Source organism: Danio rerio, chromosome 23 (assembly GCF_049306965.1).
Source record: "Danio rerio strain Tuebingen ecotype United States chromosome 23, GRCz12tu, whole genome shotgun sequence".
Taxonomy (NCBI): domain Eukaryota; kingdom Metazoa; phylum Chordata; class Actinopteri; order Cypriniformes; family Danionidae; genus Danio; species Danio rerio.
In genome coordinates, this window is record NC_133198.1 from 26171109 (window position 1) to 26192699 (window position 21591).

Sequence of the window (21591 nt, forward strand, 5' to 3'; positions counted from 1 at the left end):
ACCCACACACACTCGCTCTCCCCCTCATACACTCCTGCTCACGGTCTGCTGTTTCAGTATCAGTCTGGTCTCTGTGCTGAACACTTACTCATTCACTTGGCTCCTGGGAGGTTGGATTACAACTATTGATCTTGCAGACAAAAACACCCGGACTCTCTCATCCAGGAGCTATACACACACTAAACCAGGATCAACATGGGGAGTAGTATGTCATGCGTCCCCCAACACAACTTCAGGTTCTCCAGCAAGAGCTTTATACGCAGGAACAGGTAAAAAAACAACAACAAAGTTTTGAAAGTATGAATGTAATTCAGACTAAAGGAATCTCACGTAAACGGTTGATTTAATGTTCAGTTTAAAATGTAATAATTAAAGATAATTAATATTATAGGTCATTCTGTCAAAGTTCAAAACGGACGTTTTTGCTTGCTTTTATTTTGAAAATGTTAGCAGACAAGTTTATATTCTAAGAAAATTACCCTTAAGTTTTGAATATATAAATATATATATAGTATATTACGGTTATTAAGTTTTGATATTGTAAAGAACAAACAATATATTATGTTTAAAGGATGTTTTTCATTCGTAAAACATTTTTTTAATTACTGTAAGAATGTTTTCTTAGATGCTTTTTCTAATATTCTCAATCAGCTGTCTCAATTCTCTATTCTCAATCTTCAAAAAACATACATTTGTTTCAAGAAAACTTAGGTTGTATGAGAAAATGGTTATATTTAAAGTGTTGTCCTTACATTTCGACAAGTTTATACTCTAAGAATATTTTCCTATTGTTTTGATTATAATATATATATATATATATATATATATATATATATATATATATATATATATATATATATATATATATATATATATATATATACATACAGTAAATTAGGTGTCTATATATAAAAATAGTTAATTAAGTTTTGATCATGTCATAAACAATAATATATTATGTTTTAAGGATGTTTTTCATTGGTAAAACATTTTTTTAAAGTTGAAGTAATGAGGTATTTAATGAACTCATCAGTTCAAAACTCTTTTCAAATGAGTAAAATTACTTTCAGTAAATTTTTTGTTAAATACACTTATTTCATTTGATCAAGTTGACTGCTGGGTTTTACATTGTTCGAAATAGTCAAAAACATACATTTATATTGTGAGGAAATTTAGGTTGTATGAAAAAAGGTTATAATCGAAATGTCGTCTTTACAATTTGATTATGTTTTGAAAAAATATATATTTTAAAAACTTTTAAAACATAAAAAAACAAAAGTTAAGTGTTAAGAAAACTTTCTAAGAACATAAACATATAAATTACACTATCATTCTGTGAATATTTATCTTCTTAATTAAATTGCTGAGTAACATTCATTCCTGAGGATGCTTAAATAGGAAATTAGACAAAGTTACTGATTAAAAGTAATTTTCTGTATAGGACAGAAGCTGTTAGGATAAAGGTTGTTTAATGGTTTGAATTTAGCGGTGTAATGATGCTGCCTGTAAATCTCATTAACTCAGTGTCAGGATCTCACTTCACATACATTCGTCTGCTGATAGAATTCACCAGTGTAATGAAGTTAGATCTATTTCTATTTCCAGCGTAGCCTTCAGGGCAGGGAAGAGCTCTCAGGTTTCCTTGGTTTTGGAGAGAATTGAGTTTTATCCTGCACAGAAAGTAATACTATTGTGCTTGCACGGCTACTGACAGCGATCCATGTAATTTACTGCTGTCTAATTTGGACAACTCGTCTATCTGTCAGTAAAACATGCATCTGGCCTACTTTAAATCCACTGTACGATTGTTGTGTCTGGTTCACATGTGCTCTGAATAGAAGTTGCTCAGTTCAATTAGGGTTCAGAGCAATGACTGTAAAAAATAGAAAATAGGTTCAGAGTCCTAGACCATAAAAAAGCCTTTGTATTTTTTACTGCAAACATATCAGATCAGAGTTCAGTGTACCAGGACGCGGACCCTTTAAAACTCAGCACCCCTATCAGATTTAACACAAGTGCCTTGAGTGATAGCATTTTTTTGTTATCCACTGTAAATAGTTGCATGCAGTTACAAAGTTGTCGCTGTCAAACTTTTACGAGCACGTTCTCTATAACAAACAGTCTACAACGTGCATTCTTCTTCTAAATGAATTCTCCGGATGCCAAACACGTTCATCACTGAGCCCTGGTAAATCACCGATACTTCCTATTAATGTCTGCATGAATGAGCCCAGTGTTGTTATGCTAATTGCATTCAAAGCAGAGACAGATTGACAAAGCGAGAGAAGAAAAACAGGGGAGTCACTGCGGATGAGACTTCCGCGCTGACATTGACTTCCTTAGCTTATCGTCGCGCAGGAAGATCTTCATTATATATATCTGACACTAATGATTATAAATGGGGGTCATAGGAAACAAAAGGCATTTCATGAGCGGGCCATTGTGGCTTGTAACTTAAGCTTTATTGTTTTTTTTTTCTTTTTAAATGCTGCAGACAGAGATGTGAAGCTGATATGTTGACTGCAGCGACAGCTATGGAATAATAGACATGTGTAAGGGTGATGCAATCTTTTGTGTGGGACACAGAGCCCCGGGATCTTCAGACAGCTTGACTTAGACTGGTCGTGATTAACTGATCATCCCAAGTCAAGATAACCCCTCTGTGGGGTCATATCTATCTGTTCTTATCCCACAACCCATTCCTGACTAACTAGGGCGTCTTGTTTTGTGAGCAGCAGCAGATTGTTCCGGAAGAAATACCCACAGGAGGGACAGGAGAAGTCTAACAGCATCATCAACATTCTCTGCACAGTGACCCCAAGAAAGGTGAGAGACCTCCTTGGTAATACTTTCATAAGATTATGATTAAGTTTTTATGCTTTTAAGAGTCACTTTCTTTGGTTTTAATGACATTTTAGAAGCATTGATAGAATGTTACTGGAAAACAAGGTCAACTATCTGGTTAAGTTATGAATATGTGACTCTGGACAGCAAAACCAGTCTCAAGCTGCACGGGCATGTTTGTGGTAATAAACAAAAATACACTGTAGGAGTGAAATTATTCAAATTAACGTTATGACAAAAATCATAAGAATATTATAAAAGGATCATGTTCCATCTAATTTCCCAGGGCCCTAAGCTGCTGCTTACCCCGTTTAAGTCTGCCCCTGAGTTTTACATAATAGTTTGAAATAGTACTATTTGACAGTTTTACAGTGTTCAGGTTCAAAATATGACTAATCACAATGCCAAAAAATGCTTTTCTTACTTTGCTTTGTCTCATTTCTTGTCCAAATATCTAAAAACAATTCTTAGATCAAGTACAAACATTGTTTTGCTTAAAAATCAGATGAAATAAGGATAAATGAAAACAAGCAAAATGATCTGCCAGTAAGGCAATTAATCTTGTTTTCGCTTTGAAATGTAGATATTTGGACAAGAAACAAAGACAAACAACTTTCTTTGTTGCATAAATTCTGTAATAATGCAGTGATTAAATACAATTCTGTAGCTGCTGATTAACTATAACCCAGACTTAATAGTTTATATCTTTGCGTTTTGACTATTGCACATTGCGATATCAATGTTGAAACAAGATATTGTGCAGCCCGACCAACATAAATATATCAAAACACGATTTTTAACTACCAATATGCATTTCTTAAAGCTTAATTAGGACAACTTAAGGTGATTTTCTTATTTTTTATATTCCAGATACTGAAATAGTTGTATCTCAGCCAAATATTGTCCTATACAATCTTTGAGATTATGTATAAATCTCATTTTCCTTGACCTTTTTGACTGGTTTTGTGGTGCAGACTCAAGTGTTATTAAAAAAAAGTTATGTGAATCTTCAAAATGTCAATTTTTTTTTTTTACTCAAAATTGATTATACATAATAAACTTTTAAATAATATTTTGGAAATTATAAGCAGAAGCGACCATAAAACATGTTTTATGCTCCAATAGTTACAAAAACTTGAAAGTTCATTCAAAATGTTATTTATATCCTCCATGCTTTTTAGTTTTCATTTTTCAAAACTGAAGCTTTGAAATTCCATCGAAATTCTGTAAATAATATCAAAACTAAAGACATTTTTAGACATTTTTAGAATGCAAATAATATGTAGTAAATGCTAGATTCTGCTACAAAAATGCTTCATTTGAAACTTTAAGAAAATCTCAACAGAGCATAAGACACATTTCTTAGTATACCCTATATTAGCTATGTTTTCACTAATAATTGCATTACTAATATTTAACACTATGCTTGTTGTCACAGGAAATGTCACCCAAAGATCTTCAAACAATCGAGAACATTAAATGGGACCCTCCGTTCCCCTACGACCCAGCAAGTGGATGGAAAAAGAGCAGCATTAATGTAAAGAACTACGGTAGAATGATCCACAGCTCCAAAGTCCGCTTTCGCTTCCTACACTGCCAGGTAAGAGACACACCAATTTACATCCAAAATTAAACCCAAACACACTGTCGTCAAGAATAATCATTCAATAAACCTCTTAAAACAGACTTTCACGCGATAATTAAAGTGGTCTGAGCACCGATGTCAGTCACTTACTCACTCTCTATGAGCAAATGCACAACAAACAGGTGGAAGATACAAGATGTCATATGGCGGAATGACGTATGTGTGTTTGCTGAATAACTGATGCAAGTCAGTCGGGGAGTTTAAGCTGTGTCGAAACACGCAGAGACATGGGGTGTTGTGAAATGAGATTACCTGAGGCAGAACGCACTGATCAAACCGCTGATATATTACACACTGACTCTGAAACGTGGGAATATCTTTGCTTTGATAATATGTAGTCATACTGGGGGGAAAAACAAAATGAGCGAGAAGGTGCAGGAAAGAAAAATAACATGGGAGAGGGTGAGGTCAAAGGGGGAACGTACTGTACAGCGGTGACATTACAGTTGAAAGGAAATGTTACCTAACAGTATTTGTGATAATAGCATATTCTGTAACATGTGGTAAAAGTCAAGACCTAGATGAGATGAAAGGAAATGAGCTGTCCGCGATAAATCAACGTCAGGCCTTAGAGAAAACAAACACTTCTCAGAAAGTGTTCACTGAGACTTGATTTACACAAGACTTTTTACCATTCCATTTCCAAAAATAATAGTTGCTGCCTTTAATTTTTTAAAGTTGACTCAGAAGTTATTTGAACTAACATCATATTAAATTGACCAAAGCAGACAGTTCACCCAAAAATCTTGCTGATTATACAATCCTTAATGTGGTTTTAAAACTTTGAGTTTCTTTCTACTGCTGAACACAAAAGAAGATATTTTGAAGAATAATGGTCACTGAGTCTTAGCAATCAGCATTTTTTTTCAACAGAAGAAACTCTTGAACAAGTGAAGAATGAGTAAATGGTAATGAAATTTTCATTTTTGTGTGAACTATCCATTTAAAACATCGTTAAATGTCATATAAGGCATGACAACGTAATTTTTGAGTGGTTATTTTAATCGTTTTAAATTATTTAATTGCGTTTCAACCTCATTTTTATTTTAAGTCTGTCATAAGAGTTTAAATTGACATTTTAAGTTTGTTAAATGTAATTAAGTTAAAACTACAGTATAGTTTTACAGTAAAAGTACTATTTTTCACACTACTATACACTATAGTATACGATATACAGTTTCTGCAGGCTTTACTAAGTCAAAGACTATTTTAAAGACCATTTTAAGACCTTAAACACTGAAATTTCAGGCTTATATATTGCTAGAACCTAAGTATTTTTAAATGGCCCAGCAGCATTTAATTCAAGGTTGTTTTTTGTAGCTTAAAAATAAAACAAAAAAAATGAGGGTATTAAAACTATTAACCTCAACCCTCCCCAAAATTATCCCACTCTTCTCAGAAGGGATGACGGACCAAATCAAAGGTTACAATGAGTCAACTTTGACCCATGGGCCCTAGTTTTGACATTTCAGCTTTACATAAAGGAAAATTAAGACCCATTTAAAATTATTTAGGACCTACAAAACAATATTTCAGTGAATTTAAGAGTTTTTAAAGCCTAAAATTTTGTTTTTGATACTTAAGACATACATTTTTTTTTAATTAATTTAGGTGAAATGATGCATTTTGTTTTGAGTTCACATTCAGCATGACCTACGAAAATCTAATCCTATTCAAGCAACAGGAAGATAATAAAGATAAAAAACAAATCTTTTAATCCTCTAATGTTGTTGAATCCAAGCCTATAGAGTAGCATTACCTGAAATGATCCCTCCGATTGTGTAGATGCTGAGCTAAAGAAATGTGTCTTTTCTTTTAGGATGTGCATGACTGCTACCTGGACCTGTTCCAAACCCATCTCCATTTTGTCTCCAACAACACAACTGGACTAACATACCAGGTAAAAGATGCATCTATTCATCTTGTTTGACAATGCATACCAAAGCCTGAAATGTAAAGGAGCTCCATATATGGCTGCGCGTGTGTCATTGCCTTAGGCTCGGACTGTCTATTAAGTCATGTGGTAACAGAGACGGAAATTACAGGATTTTTAAGCTTTACGATGATGTCAAATGTGTCTAGCTGCACCAAAAATGCCACACTAGGTTGTATTCAATCATAAAATCTGTCTATTGTGACCTGCATTAATCAGGTTTTATTATGTCTGTTTTCACTAATCTGAGTCACTGGGAGGTGGCAAGGTAATAAATGTTCATAATCGATGACAGAGCATTGCGCAACACTGAATATGTCTAAATTGTAATAATTTTCTTAACAACATAACATGTCTTTGTTTTTAAAATAATATGAAACTACATAGACATATATAAAGCTTGTGATAACTCTTAACAATAAGGTTGTCGTAGTTAAAGTTATAGTGACTAACATAAACAGTGAGCGATACAATTATAACTGTATTTATTCATCATATTTAACATTAGTTTATGAAAATAAAGTAATTTTTTAACTCCCTAACCCATTAACTAATGGTATTACGCATGCATTTTGATTTTAATAATGCATCAGTAAAAAATGAACTACATACTGATCAGTATTAGTTCATATAATATATATATATATACACATACATTAACATTAATGTTAATGAAACCTTATTGTAAAGTACGACCAAACTTAATATATATATGTATATAATATTGTTGTATACATTATTGATCGAATTTGAATTCGAGACTATATTTTTATTAGCTTGGGATATCAAAGGGCTTTTTTTATCAAAATAAAAGTCAACTTCCCAATGAGATCAGATTAAGAAAGACGGAGCATATATTTATGAATATTCGTATTCTGCAAGCGAAACAGCTTATTTCTTTGAATTGGAAAAGTTTATGTGCACCAAATATAGGCCGTTGCCTGAAAGAGATTGTAACAAACATGTCAATAGAAAAAAAATAATTGTATATTAAGAAATAAATACAGAACTTTTGATAGAGTTTGGGGACCTTTTATGTTGTTTTTAAAAGGTGATGGAGTTGGAAATATTTTACTAGAAGATTAGAAAAACAGGTCACATTGTAATCTGATATAAAATACTGAGAAGCCTTTTGTTTTGTGTGTTCACTTGCTTGCTTGTTGATTTATTTTATATCTGGCACATGGAAATGTGTATGTCTATGTTAAAATTTGATAAAAAAGGTCAACTACTAAACTAAACGTTGTTTATTTGTGTTAAACAGGGAACACTTCCTCTCAAAGAGCTCACAATTTGCAAGGTGCAGAACAGGAACAGCTTTGGTGATCTGCAGGAATTTGCATTCCAGATAAACGGTGAGCGTGCTTGATAATCCAGCGCTGAACTAACAGGAAGGAGGAGGAAAGAAACACAAGATAAAAGCAACAGGGAGATAAAATTACATATATGGAATTGCCCAATCCAGTGGGTTTTAATGCTCTGATATTTTATATCTTAATCGTTGAGGGTCACTCTAGCTCTTCTTTATTCGAAACCCTGTTGTTTTGAGTGTTATGTGAGGATGGAATTTGTGACTCTTAACTAACCGGAAAACAAAACACGGAGGCGTGCATTGTAAAGCCACAGTGTGCGGCCCAAAACCACTTCCCATGTTCGGACATTCCAGAGGTTCAAAAGACTGACTACCGAAAACTTCCTCCATTTGCCACTAGTCAAAAAAGACATAAATTGCTCTTCAAGACCCCCCTTGTTATACGACAGGTGCGCCTGAACTCGCTCAGCTGCGCAGCTCTTCACTTCTCCGTCTCATTTAAAGTCCTCCACATTCCAAAGCGCTGGACCTGAACACACAAGTCTGCTTATAAATTTTTTTATGAGAATTTACCACATGGAAAAAATATCGGCTTTATTGCTTTGTCACACTGAGTAATCAGCAAAATGCTTTAAATGCTTAATGTTCTGGGAAGATGAGTCAGTGTGGCCATGATTGATTGGAAAAAAAAAAAGAATTAAAGCTTAACTGTTATGTGATGTTAAGTCCCATTCTCTAAATTACTGAACAAATCTCCTTATTTGGCACAGAATCATCAGGCAGGATTTTAGATTGAAAAGAGGTGTCTAAATACACACACTGAAGCTTTTTTGTAGAACTTGCATGAATAGAAAAAATGCATACTGACACAAATGAAACAACTAAAATGACAAGTCTGAGAAACAGCAGTTAAAGGGTTGGGGTCTGTGTAATAACGCAAAATCCACATGAATCATGGAGGTTATCTCAGATTGGCCCAGTGGTAAATAACCGAACAGGTTTCATATCTTTAACCTGGTTTTGAATCAGTTTTACAAATTTGTAGACATTTTAATGAGACATTTTGCAAAACAACTGATTCAATTGTTTATAAATTTTGAAAAGCTTTGTTTCTTCTTTCACTAATTTCCACTACAAAGCAGCTTTCTGACCTTAATATTTACACATCAAAGAAGAGTCGTGGAGCTACACTTATATTTTACATTGTAAAATGGCATTTTTCATCCAGAGTGATTGTTTCCAAGGAGGAACCAAGGATATAGACCATTTTAATGTGGTGATGTCATTGGCCCATAAACAATTTCATAACTGCAACGACAAAATTCAATCCTAACTAAATGTTAAAACAGCTATCATAACATTATTTATTAATATGTGGCTCTTTTTGGATTCTCAGAAGCTACAGAAATTAAAAACGTAAAACAGAAAATAAATTGAGACCATTGATTGTGTTTACATCCCCCAAAAGGATCTATAAAACTTAATTTGGGTCCCTTTTTTCCAAGATGACATCATATTTGTTTATTTGTATATTATTGTATATTTATATATGTATTCTGGGAAAAAAACGATCAAGTCTTTCACATGAACACGTGCCTTTACTAACAACATTTCACACCTAACTGGAAATGACTGTACAGGGCAGGACAGAGGGCTGATATCTGGCCTGATAAAGGCTGGAATGTGGCTTTGATAAAAGTAAGATTCCAGATTTGATGCATTCTTACAGAGTAGCTGTTCTCAATAAAGGCACAACTGGTTTACCATGAATGCATGGCATGTTGTGATGTTATGAGCTCTTGAAACTGATTATTTTCTCTGAGGGTCAGAAGAGTCAACACTGACATTTTGACATGAAACCGAGCATTGCTATCCAAGCCATTGCATCTATACTTAAAAACAAGATATTTACCAAAATATTCAGCAACCTGTTACTGGCTCCCAAACAGATCCAGATGGCCAGTGGTCGTAGTCATCTGACCTAACCTTTGACCCCTTTTCTTTGACCTTTGCAGGGGTCAGCCTGAACCCTATCATTGTGTACTGCTCGACAGAAGAGGAGATGAACAACTGGTTTGGGCTTCTGAAAGAACAAATCGAGGCCAACGGTGGCAATGCAATCGCACAGGAGACATACACAAGAGTTAAGGTACTGAAAAGTCTACCTTTCAACAGGGTTCATACACATTTTTTACAACTAAAATTCCATGACTTTCAAGTAAATTTTCATGACCACAGGTTTCCTATAATGTCTACGTATATATGGTAAATGAGAAAAATAATGCACGATCAAATGTTTGAACACACAACAATCATTCATTCATTTAATATTTTAGTCATCCATTCTTTAGGCCTGACCCCTTATTTATCAGAGTTTGCCACAGCGGAATGAACCACCAACTACTTAGTTTAAATTTATATTTTTCTCAAATTTATTCAGATAACGCTTGCACAGCACTAATAATGTGAGACTATGGGACTGGCCAAGGACAGAGAAGACAACCAGCATATTTTCAAGTTGCAGATATTTGTTAAACAAATTTCCATTACTTTTTCCAAAACTTCATGGGTTTTACTGTTTTTCCAAAACTTTTCCAGGCCTGGAAATTGTCATATAAAAATTCCATGACTTTTCCAGGTTTTCCATGACGGTATGAACCCTGTTTTAATTAGATTATTCATACTTGTGACTGCCAAAGACAATGTATAAGCTAAGAAGAAGTGTTAATTCAGGTCAGAGTGACTAATGCTTGTCATTGTCCTCTAAAGGAGTGGTTTCTTTTGTGGTCAACATAGCTGTATCTTAAAAAGACATTTCTGACACATCATGCTATTGCAGCAAGGCAATGGATTTCTTTGAAATTCCAGTTTGGATGACTTTATTGTTCCTGTATATCATGCAGGATACATCATGTCAGTTGTTTCTTTTGAATGACCGAAACATAATTTGGTCTCCACAGCTGCAGTGTTCAGAGGAGACCACAGTAGGAAAGGAGGAGCTGAGGAACTCCATCAGTAAAGAGCCTATCTATGAGTGGGAGGGTTCGCAACGAGAGAGTCTTGGACCCATTACTTACGTCACCAAAGTCAAACTGCAACACATGCCCTGTCAGGTAAGAGCTCTTCAAGATCCAACATCTTGACCTTCATGGGTGGATTACTTGTACAACCTGGAAATACAATATATAAAACTATATTAAAATAAATAAACATGTTAACATATTTTTAATCCAAGTTGACATCAATTTCAACATATTGCAACTTGGTTGTATGAAGTACACATAATTGAATGACACCGAGCTAACATGGACTAACAATAAGCAGCTGTTAAAGAACCAAAACGAATATATTACTCATTTTAATCATGGATTGTAAAAATAATTAATTAAAATTGTAAAACTATTTAAATACAGCAACATATTTATTATACGGACTTTAATTTTATTTTTATTCTAATAAGTAAAGTAACATGCCAGGCCTGCAACCATTTGCAAACACTGGTAACATTACACAACTGTAAATGACGTTCACTCTGAAAAGCCTTTGAATGAAGTGTTTGGTCTTAGCATGACAAGGGTCTCTAGATTCACTTCCATGCTTCTTTGAGAGGTGCAAAGCAAGCTCAGTTTACGCTCAGGAGAGTCTGTTTGGGCACGGCTGCTTTCACACAACCCTCATTAGTCAAAGTCTGCCTGGTATCAGCGAGTCTCCTTGAACCGTCAGCACACAAACACAAAGCATGCTAGTTCGTACTATGGGAAACGTGTAGTGTAACCAAATATCCGGTGTACGTGTGGCCAAGTATGAGGGAGGGTGTGCAACCGATAGTCCTTCTTAAGTGTACTGTGAGAGCGGAGAGGATCTGCTTGTGAAAAGGGTGTGTAAACCAGTTGCTTGCCTCACGCACTTGACTTGACTCACCCAACAGCTGTCTTTGAAGTACACACCCTGAGCCGAGCTAAAACACACACTCAGGGTCAGTGTGAGACCTTTGGGAAATTAGTATAAAGTGATGGTCAGCTTCAGTATTATGATTAGACCACAGTTAGATCCAGTTCTAAAATTCCACTCAAGTCACAATGGGATTATCCATTAGTAAAATGTAGTAATAAAATGTAGTTTTTTTTAAAAAGGGTGCTTTAAAAAAAATAACGGGGTAAAATAACCGCTGTTAAATTAAAGACATTTACTGTAAAATAACAAGTGTTAAATTACAGACACTTACTGTAAAAAAAAAACAGATGTTAAATTAAAATTACTGTAAAATAATGGATGTTAAATTACAGACATTTACTGTAAAATAATGGCCATTAAATTGCAGACATTTACTGTAAAGGCTGTTAAATTACAGAGATTTACTGTAAAATAACGGATATTAAATTACAGACATTTACTGTTAAAAAAACGGATGTTAAATTACAGACGTTTACTGTAAAATAACGACCATTAAATTGCAGACATTTACTGTAAAATAACCGCCATTCAATTACTGACATTTACTTTAAAATAATTGATGTTAAATTACAGACATTTACTGTAAAACAATGGACGATAAATTACAAACATTTACTTTAAAATAACAACCGTTAAATTGCAGACATTTACTGTAAAATAATGGACGTTAAATTACTGACATTTACTGTAAAATAACGACTGTTACAGAAATGTCCGGTAAATTTCTGTAATTAACCATATGTTATTTAATGGCAAATGTCTGCGATTAAGTGGCTGTTATTCTACTTTTTTTTGGCACCCCAGCTATCAGAAAATAAACATAAAATAACAGATTGTTTTTAGTGTAGCCGTTAACTTTTATAGTACATTTTTTCTGCCATGGAGGTCAATAGCTACTGGTTTCCAACATACTTAAGAAATAATATTTGTATTTGAACATAAAAAAAAGAAACTCATAATTGTTTGAAGTCACTAGCTATGTTTCCATCAAAAGATTTGAATTAAATTTATGCACAAACCTGGATTATCGTATAAAAGACGTGAGAATAAACCACCGTTTCAATCCAATGAATCAAATTATTACATTTTATAATGACCAAAACAACATTTTAGATGTATTACAACGTGCTGGTTTGTCCATTCAATTTCAAAAAGTTAATCCTACTCAGTTATGCGCACATTTTTTATGCCCATTTTCAAAACTTATGCGCGTCATGATGTTTCAAATAAATAAACAAATGCAAATAAAAATAGGTAAATGGAAACATCTTTTTAGAGTCTTTTTATTTTTGCATGAACTATCCCTTTAGTCTAACTACAGTTGCATGATTTCAGCAAACACAGCTTCATTAGGTTGGTTTTATTAAAATAAATCTGCTTTAAGTTGCTTTTCATAAAAGCATCTAATTATTAAATGTAAATTTAAACTATTATGATAATAATTAGTGCATCAAAGCCGTGGTTAATTTGTGGTTATAAAAACACATTCTTTTAGCAATTTGTAGTAAAGCAATGGTTTATTTTTTATAAGAGACAATGACTCTTCTGTGCCTTTGAAAACATTTTCATTCCTAGAGCAAAAATAGACTAAGTAACTGCAATAATGTCTAAAAACAACTCAATATCAGCATCTTGTGTATTGAACTGCAGTGCAAAAGCAATAATAACTGTAATTGAATTTCTCTCTTCGGCTCACAGGAGCAGTATGACCGTCTGCTGGTGCTGTACCCCAACTATCTCATAATTCTGTCAGAAGAGAGTGATGGCCTCTTTTACAAGGTATCTCAAAATAATTTCATTCTTGCAACAGAACGCAGCAGTAACGCCACGCAAATAACTGTGTGATGTACTCTGAATATAATCTTGCATGTATTTGAAATTACAGGGCAAACTTCCTCTCAATATGATCACAGTTACAACTCCCTGCCAGGACATCAAACCCAACACATTTATGATTGAGGGTGAGTTAACAAGCCATAATTCAATCACCGGATGTTATTGTACTTGGCAAAGATTTGATATTTTCCATAAAGATGAATGTAAGCTCTGATTGTTTTAGTGTCACACGCATGCTTCTGCACAGATACATAACTGACTCGAACTCTTGTGGCTTTTCATTGATAGGGAAGCTGATAAACCCCATCATCGTGTCCTGTCTGAACAAGAGCGAGTTCCACGACTGGATCCAGTATTTCAAAAACGCTGATGTTCCAATCCTCAGCCCTCCTCCCCCCGTGTATGACATCATTTACACTCCAACACAGAAACAGGTGAGCGTTCACTTCCATCTTGGACAAGGTGTTGAGTATCTTTGATACTGCGCGAAAGATATTCACATTCACGTTATTCTCAGGCTCCAGAGTTGGACAGGTGGAGCGCCAGCAGCCATGGAGTTTCCGAGCCACCAAAGCAGGACAAACGCAGATCTTATGATCTCCAGCTGCCCAGTGCTGATGAAAACCCAATTTCCCCTGGTTATGCTGAGCCACTTTGCGTAAGTGTCAATCCCAGCAACCCATTAACATCAAACTGTGAACATATTTGTCCAGCTGCTGTGTGTTAAACTTGCTGAATTGCTCTTCCTGAAGTTAGTCAATGGTAATCCACAGATGTAAAATATTAGGCATTGTTCATCACGATGACTTGTATATTTATTTTAGAGGAGCAGCACATGTGGTTATAAACTAGACCAGCAGCGTTTCCTTTGGACTGTTAATAATTAACTGTGTGACTGATTTCCGCTGTTACCACCTACAAGAATCTTATGAATTAGCAATGCACATAAGTATGCCAAGTATTCTAAACAAGTAGGAGACTTATGTTATATTCGTTAGTCTATTTAATCTAATTCTCAACTCTTGAAATGTTAACATTTAAGACCTAATTTGATAACCTATATACTGCACACTGTAAAATGTTTCATTTGGTTAAACTTAAAAACTCAAGTTCACCTTGAAAATGTGAGTCAACTCAGCTTAGATTCTTTATTTCAACTGAAGATGTTGAGTTTTAGTTAAATATATTGTGAAACTCAACATCATGAGTTGAAGCAAAAATTCTCTTTAAGTTGAGTTAACTTACATTTTCAAGGCAGCAGGTGAACATGAGTTTGTAAGTTTAATCAATGTGAAACGTTTTATATGCGGTTAAAATGATTTACATTTAACATGATTGTGGTTAATGATTGGGGCAAACTATGAACTCCTGAACTCGCCTGGAGCACAAGCTTTTAGCATATTTCTGATTGAAACAGGATTTTTTTTTATTGACTACAAGTGAATATTTAGTGGATATTCACTATAAAATATCTTTATACACCAGAACATATCTCGACTGAATGCAGATATGCAGTAAAAACAAGACTAGGTTACAGTATTTCATTTTATTAAGTATACCAAAGGTTTTTCCTATTGAATAAGTCACATTTTAGTATTAATCATATGCTGTTGTAGTATTTGTTCATTTTTTTTCTTTAGATTTTAGTATAGTTTGCAATATTTTGAGCTTAATTATTATTTTATTTTAGTTCGTTTTCAAGTTTTTATTTTATATACATTCATTCGTTCATTTTCTTTTTCGGCTTAGTTACTTTATTTATCTGGGATCGCCAAAGCAGAATGAACCGGCAACTTATCCAGCATATGTTTCATACAGTGGATACCCTTCCATCTGCAACCCATCGCTGGGAAACATCCACACACACTCATTCACACACATACACTACGGACCATTGAGCTTACACAATTCACCTATAGCACATGTTTTTGGACGGTGGGGAAACCGGAGTACCCAGAGGAAACCCATGCGAACAGAGTGAACATGCAAACTCCACACAGAAAAGCCAACTGACTCTATACAATCTTATATTTTAAAACAAATGTTTATATTTTTTGTAAACAACACTGAAATAGCATTTAATCAATTGTTGTCTGTGATCTGAAAAGAAATAAGCCCTCTTAACCAGTTCTGTCTTTGTGTGTGTCGATACAGTTTATTTCCAGCAGGCCGACCTCCTCAGACACCCAGTACTCAGCTCATCTAGGCAGCAGGAGCAGCAGCTTCTCCTCTCGTGTCAGACCCGTTCCTGACCACCGTCCCATTTCACACCACTACCCCTCCCCTCCAAAGCCATCCTATCTCGCCTCTGAAGTGGTCCTGTCACCAGTTTACAACACACCGTACAGTGCAATGCATCGCAATGGCCCTGTTCAACGTATTGAGAAGGCCCCGCTAGTCAAGGTAACAGGCCATAGTTATTGATTACATAATTAAAAGGATAGTTTAATGTAAGTTTGTCTTTGTTTGGTTGTGGTATTGGTGTCTAATGTTATAGCTTAGTTTAAATGTATTCTTTTTGGTTTTGGAATTTGTCGTTTTAATTTAATGTACTTTTTGTATTAGTTTAATGATGATTTTGTGTATTTTTGCCATTTTATTTGTTGGACCCCTGGAACAATAAGTCACTACGTTGGTAAAGGCTAATTAGGATCTAAATAAACACATTTACCCCCTAAAAAATTAAATTCTGTCATCATTTACTCACCCTCCATTTGTTACAAACCTATTTGAGTTTCTTTTATGCTGAACACAATAGAAGCTGTTTTGAAGAATGTTGGAAACAATTATTCGGTCACAATTTACAATAAGGTTCATTAGGTAATGTTAATTATTGCATTCACTAACATGAACAAACAATGAACAATACATCAACTACTGTATTTGTTCATGTTAGTTAACGTTAGTTAATGAAAATACAGTAGTTCATTGTTAGTTCATATTAACTTATGGTGCATTAACTAATGTTAACAAGCATGCACTCGGATGTTATTAATGCATTAGTGAATGTTCATATATGATTAATAAATGCTGTAGATGCGTTGTTCATGATTAGTTCATGTTAGTAAATGCATTAACTAATGAACCTTATTGTAAAGTCTTACCAATTATTCACTGAACTATTGGTTTCCAACATTCTTCAAAATATCTTCATGTTTTTAACAGAAAAAAAGAAACTCATATAGGTCTGGAATTACTTGAGGGAGTTTAAATGGCGATTGGATGAACTATTACTTTTATACTATATATTTGATGATAGTGATATTGACATTGTAAATGACCCAGCAAACAATTTTAAACTTGGGCTGTCAGTAAAATCTAATAGATATTCTAGAACAGGCCAAAATTAGACTAGTCGCCAAATAGACAGATTAGACAGACATTATAAATGTTGTCATTCATTTCTGTTTATTTGATGACTAGTCTAGTTTTGGCCTATTCTTAGATGTCTATTAGATTTACACTGACAGCCCAAATTTAGCCTTGTTTTAGCCAAGACGACTATGTTTAGATATCTATTAGACATCTTTAAAAAAAAAAAAAAAAAACGCATGCTGGGGACCCATTTTTAGTATTAAAATGAAATTAATTAAAAGTAAAATTCTGTCTTTGTTCAGTCAAACAGCTGGAGCACACCACAAACAAACGTCAAACACCAATTCCTAGTTCCTCACCGCCACTCGGAATTGTTCTCCCACCGGAAACCTCTCTCGCCTCTTTATGACGACCCCGGCACCCCCCGAATGTACCCACTGGAGGAGAGCTCTGCCCAGCCATCGGTAAGTGGGTCAGGATATCAGATCTGCTCTCTCATTTGACACCAGTGCCGCCGGTGACCAAACACCCTGAAAGCATGGGCGCTGATTTGATGCACTAAAGCCATGGAAAGTCCCCATAGCCTGCATTACTAATTGATCCGAGCAGATGCATAATGAAAAAGGCTGCTCAGCGAACAAGACAGAGTTACCAATTGTAGCATGCACATTTCAGATAATATTTCGGCAGGTTTACACTTGTCCAGTTTTCAAAACTCGGATTACATAATGGGTTTAGGTCTAAATCCTTAAATCAACCGACAGTCCAGAAGTGGAGCTTCTGTTAAGTCTTGCTCCAGTTGCTTGTGTTGATCCAATAGAGTCTTACACTGTATCTTTACTTCAGCTTGCAATTTCTCATTTACTTAAAATTGGTAAAAAAAATAAATACATTGCAAAAAGTCATGACAGCAAATTCATTTATTAGTTAATTTTATTTTGGCTTAGTCCCTTATTTTTCAAGGGTCACCATAGCGGAATGAACCACCAACTATTCTGGAATATTTTTTATGCAGCAGACAAATGTGGGAAATGACAGAAAACTTTTGATTGAGTTTATTCAGCTAATTGGGTTTCAACTAAATAGTTTTTAATTATATAAATTTTTACTTCATACTTTTTATATGTCAGTTTTTTTATTTTATATGTCAGTTTGATTAGTTTGAAGTTGAAATAACTAGAAAACTTAGTTTGATTCAACTTATAACAATTTAGGCAGCAATTTTTCACTCCCTTTTTTTTACAGTCAAGTCTTTCCAAGTAATAAAGTTTTTAATCAGCTTTAATTAATTATGTTATTTTTTTACCAAATAAATGAATAAATGAATAAAAATTGCAAATCTTCTAAAAAAAGTGCATGTTTTTCTGCTATACAGCACTCGTCTCGAGGCTCTGTGGAGCAGTCGTATCCTCCTCTCCTTCCTCCCACTTTCCGGCTGTGCACTCCTCCTCTCGGGAGGAAAAACAGACCCGGTCAGGCCCTCGAGCCCGAGGTCAACAGCGAGTGGTCAGATGAACTACGTGCCAGAGCTGTTTCTAAACTGAAGATACTGCCCACTCCAAACCGACAGACACAGCACAACCACATCTCTCAGGTAATTGGAGTTTTGTAGTTTTCCCTTAAAGGATTGTGATGTGTTAATGAGTCCCATCCATACACACTCATGATATATAGATGCTGTGAGGCGACAGCACTCCCTACTGCGCCATTGCATCGCCTGCTACCCCTTTAGTTCAGCATATATTTATATAATAATCAAGCAATATACGTATTGTGACCTGTACTAAGTAAATGGGTGAAACCTGATAGTTTAAAAGACCGTGGCATGTGTAAAGGTTTAAATGGACAACTAATTAGAATTTTTGGCTGCACATTGTTACACTGAATGAATAGTCATTTATTTTGTGCATAGAAAATAAAATAAATAGAACACATTGCAATCAATGTATGGAGAAATAATGTATGGAGAAATGGTCCCAAACAGAATTCCTTTCAAATATTACAAATGTCTTTACTATTACTTTTAATACATTTCATGTGTCCTTGCTGAATTAAATGTTTTTTAAACACCTTCTCGACTGCACTGTAAAAGAATTCTTCCTGCCTTAAATTTTTTGGTTTGAACTTTTCTAGTCATCTCAACTTAAATTAGTCAAACTGTCTAATAATATTACTTTAAACTTTGTATGGCTAAAATTATTTATACGAAACCTGACTAACTTATTGAATTAAGTTACAAGTAACCAAATTAAGATTATTAGGTTTACCAAAAACTTTTGTTGTCATGAGTTTTTGTAATATATTTTTTTACAGTGTGTCATAAATAAATGTACTGTAGCTTCAAAGCATGAACTCCTATTCTTCTGTCTGTTACAGAGAGGCTTCTCAGGTCACACTATCATGGAGGTGCAGCAGATTCCTTACAGTTACTCACCAGGTGAGATTTTTTTGCCATGCAAAACTTATAAGACTGCACCAAACTGATATGTTCATTTCACGGATGCAGATACGGAACAAGATATGCAAGATATGCACAGCAAGCAGTACAACCAGTTTTGTGTCCACAACTTTTGTTTAGTCTTAAAACGGTGACCTGGATCATAATTATGCTTCATAGGCTGGTTAAAATAAACAATTAATAAGGCCAAACTACAGTGTTTACTCTTAGGTTTAAACCCAACAGTATAGGGAGCAAATAATTTATGGCAATGTGCAAAATCCAGCTAATAGGATAGTTTTAGAATGACCTTTACTGGGGTTTGATGGGTTGTGTTTGAACAGGCAGGACATGACAGTGGAAACGAGAGTGTAGATGAAGAGGAGATGTGTGTATGTGTGTGTGTTATAAATGACAGCGCTGCAGGTGGCACATGAAGGAAAGACCAGCGAAAGGACAGAATTACCACTGAGAGTGATTTAAAGCTCACATGTGGGAGATCCTTCAAGACGTCTCATAGCCGCTCTGTGAAAAGAACACAACAAACCGCATGTTAAATCTTACATTAGGGCATGAAGAATTTAGATGGCTCAGTTTACTGGCCTCCTAAACGTGAGGAATTTGATTTTAATAAAACAATGTTGTATTTTATTAAAATAATAATAATTAATTAAATAATTTGTACCTATTAACTGCAAAAAAACAAACAAACTAGGAAACCCATTAATCATAAAGAAATTTTATTTAAAAAAAGTGGACATATCTGTAGTATAAATGTTTCAAAGCTCAGTTTTAAACTATTGTATGTTGGTGCTGTTTCTATAGAACAATATCTTTTTACATTAATTGTACATTTAAAAAAAAACAGTAGTATTTGAAGCACTGAATGATTTTCTTTTGCTCCTCACAGATGACTCTTACCTTCAGCCGGTGGAGCCAGATGACCTGGAAATGGACTATGATAACATATGGGAGTTGGAGCAGGATAACAGGATGATTCAGCCTCTGCCTGGAACTTCACCACACCGGACACAGGCTTACTTTGGGGCTCAGGGCCTGGGCACAATGACAACACAACAGAGATGGTCATGAAAGAGAACAATGGGCTCATGCCCGTCCGGACTTGCACACACTGCAGACTAATCAAAGCCACAGATGCACAATGGGCATGTCTTTACCAGAGGCCAGCATGCCCAAGTAACAGGATATTCACAGTTTGTTTATTCAGTGGCTCTGTGACATACTTTGCACATGTACTGTCTTTTAATTGTATGGTGAGGGTTTCAGACTGCTGTATGCATTTGGTACGAACAGGTGTAATGCATTTATGTACATATGAATACAATATATATTTTTTCAAAGGTAGCATTTTGGAGCTTTGCATATAGTTTAGTTTGTGTACAATTGAAAGTCCATTAAACATGCATATATACATACCAAATGTAAATATATTATTTTTTATTTAATTTTTAAATTTAAGGTATTGTTGTTATTATTATTATTTTATTTATACTTCATTGTAGAATTCTATTTGTTCAAAAGATGTACGTGTTCTGTAAAGGTATCCGTTTATATAGAATTACACATTTTGCTTTAGTTTATGAGAGAGGTAAACACTGAAAAGACCCATTTGTAACACTTTCAACTTTTTGAATGAATGTGTTGTTTATTTTTTACATTTCTAAGCGATTAAAAATGTATTTTTCAAATAAAAGTTCTCAAAACACCTTTACTCTGTCATGTTGTTTGGAGTAGCCTACTTTAATTTGGTACATGGCTGGCAAGTCACATTTAACCTTCAACAGTGTGGGAAGAAATGTAGAAAAACAGATTTTATGCAAAGTCACAACACAACGTTAAACAAAAATAAAAAAACTGTTCTCATCGAATCTGCGTAAAATTGGTTTTATATTTGCACATTCGAACTTTCTCCTTTATACAATACAATTTCGGAAAGAATTCTTTGCAAACTGTAAATAAATAGGGAAATCATATTAGCAGCAATGACTATCAAAAAATACAAGACTGTTCATAGTCAATTAAATAGTGCTAAAGTTGTTTTTAAGTCATAATTACATGCTATTTTAGACAGAATATTCAAGTAACTAACTTTAGCGTGGTAAAAAAAAAGGTGACCGTGTCACACGTTGTCACTCTTCAAAAATGAACGAATGTCCGAATATAAAACCAATTTTAACTCAATCCATCTTAGCATGTGCATTGTGTTGTTCACATTTTACTCCCTTCCCATATCCAGATATCATATGTTACATAAAAAAAAATATTTTTATTAAGCATAATGGACATTGGCTTTA

General features: G+C 34.5%; 1 protein-coding gene and 1 long non-coding RNA gene across 4 annotated transcripts in view; one reads left to right on the plus strand and one right to left on the minus strand.

The window, feature by feature from the left end:
* The window catches only part of LOC141380491 (uncharacterized), a 60868-nt gene extending 40280 nt beyond the window's left edge, over nucleotides 1-20588 (minus strand). Inside the window, exons 1-3 of one of the 2 annotated variants that reach the window (XR_012398509.1) lie at nucleotides 20198-20588; nucleotides 19767-19801; nucleotides 10812-10904 (exon numbers count right to left, since the gene is read on the minus strand). This is a non-coding gene — a long non-coding RNA (uncharacterized lncRNA). Of the gene's footprint in view, nucleotides 1-10811; nucleotides 10905-19742; nucleotides 19802-20197 lie in introns of both variants that reach the window. The other variant, XR_012398508.1, reaches the window with a different exon arrangement.
* plekhn1 (pleckstrin homology domain containing, family N member 1) lies at nucleotides 56-21003 on the plus strand. Of its 2 annotated transcripts, XM_692642.9 has the most exons (16): nucleotides 56-269; nucleotides 2736-2826; nucleotides 4283-4444; nucleotides 6309-6389; nucleotides 7687-7777; nucleotides 9750-9883; nucleotides 10695-10847; nucleotides 13387-13467; nucleotides 13574-13649; nucleotides 13813-13958; nucleotides 14042-14182; nucleotides 15679-15927; nucleotides 17142-17303; nucleotides 18215-18433; nucleotides 19216-19276; nucleotides 20187-21003. In XM_692642.9, the coding sequence occupies exons 1-16, from the start codon at nucleotides 196-198 to the stop codon at nucleotides 20366-20368; spliced, it is 2103 nt and encodes a 700-aa protein (XP_697734.4). In that variant the 5' UTR covers nucleotides 56-195; the 3' UTR covers nucleotides 20369-21003. The 2 variants fall into 2 exon arrangements, 1 of the variants encoding a protein (XP_697734.4); XR_012398497.1 differs by lacking the exons at nucleotides 15679-15927; nucleotides 17142-17303; nucleotides 18215-18433; nucleotides 19216-19276; nucleotides 20187-21003 and adding an exon at nucleotides 16948-17053 and having other exon boundaries at nucleotides 14042-15054.
* Nucleotides 21004-21591: the final 588 nt, after the last annotated feature.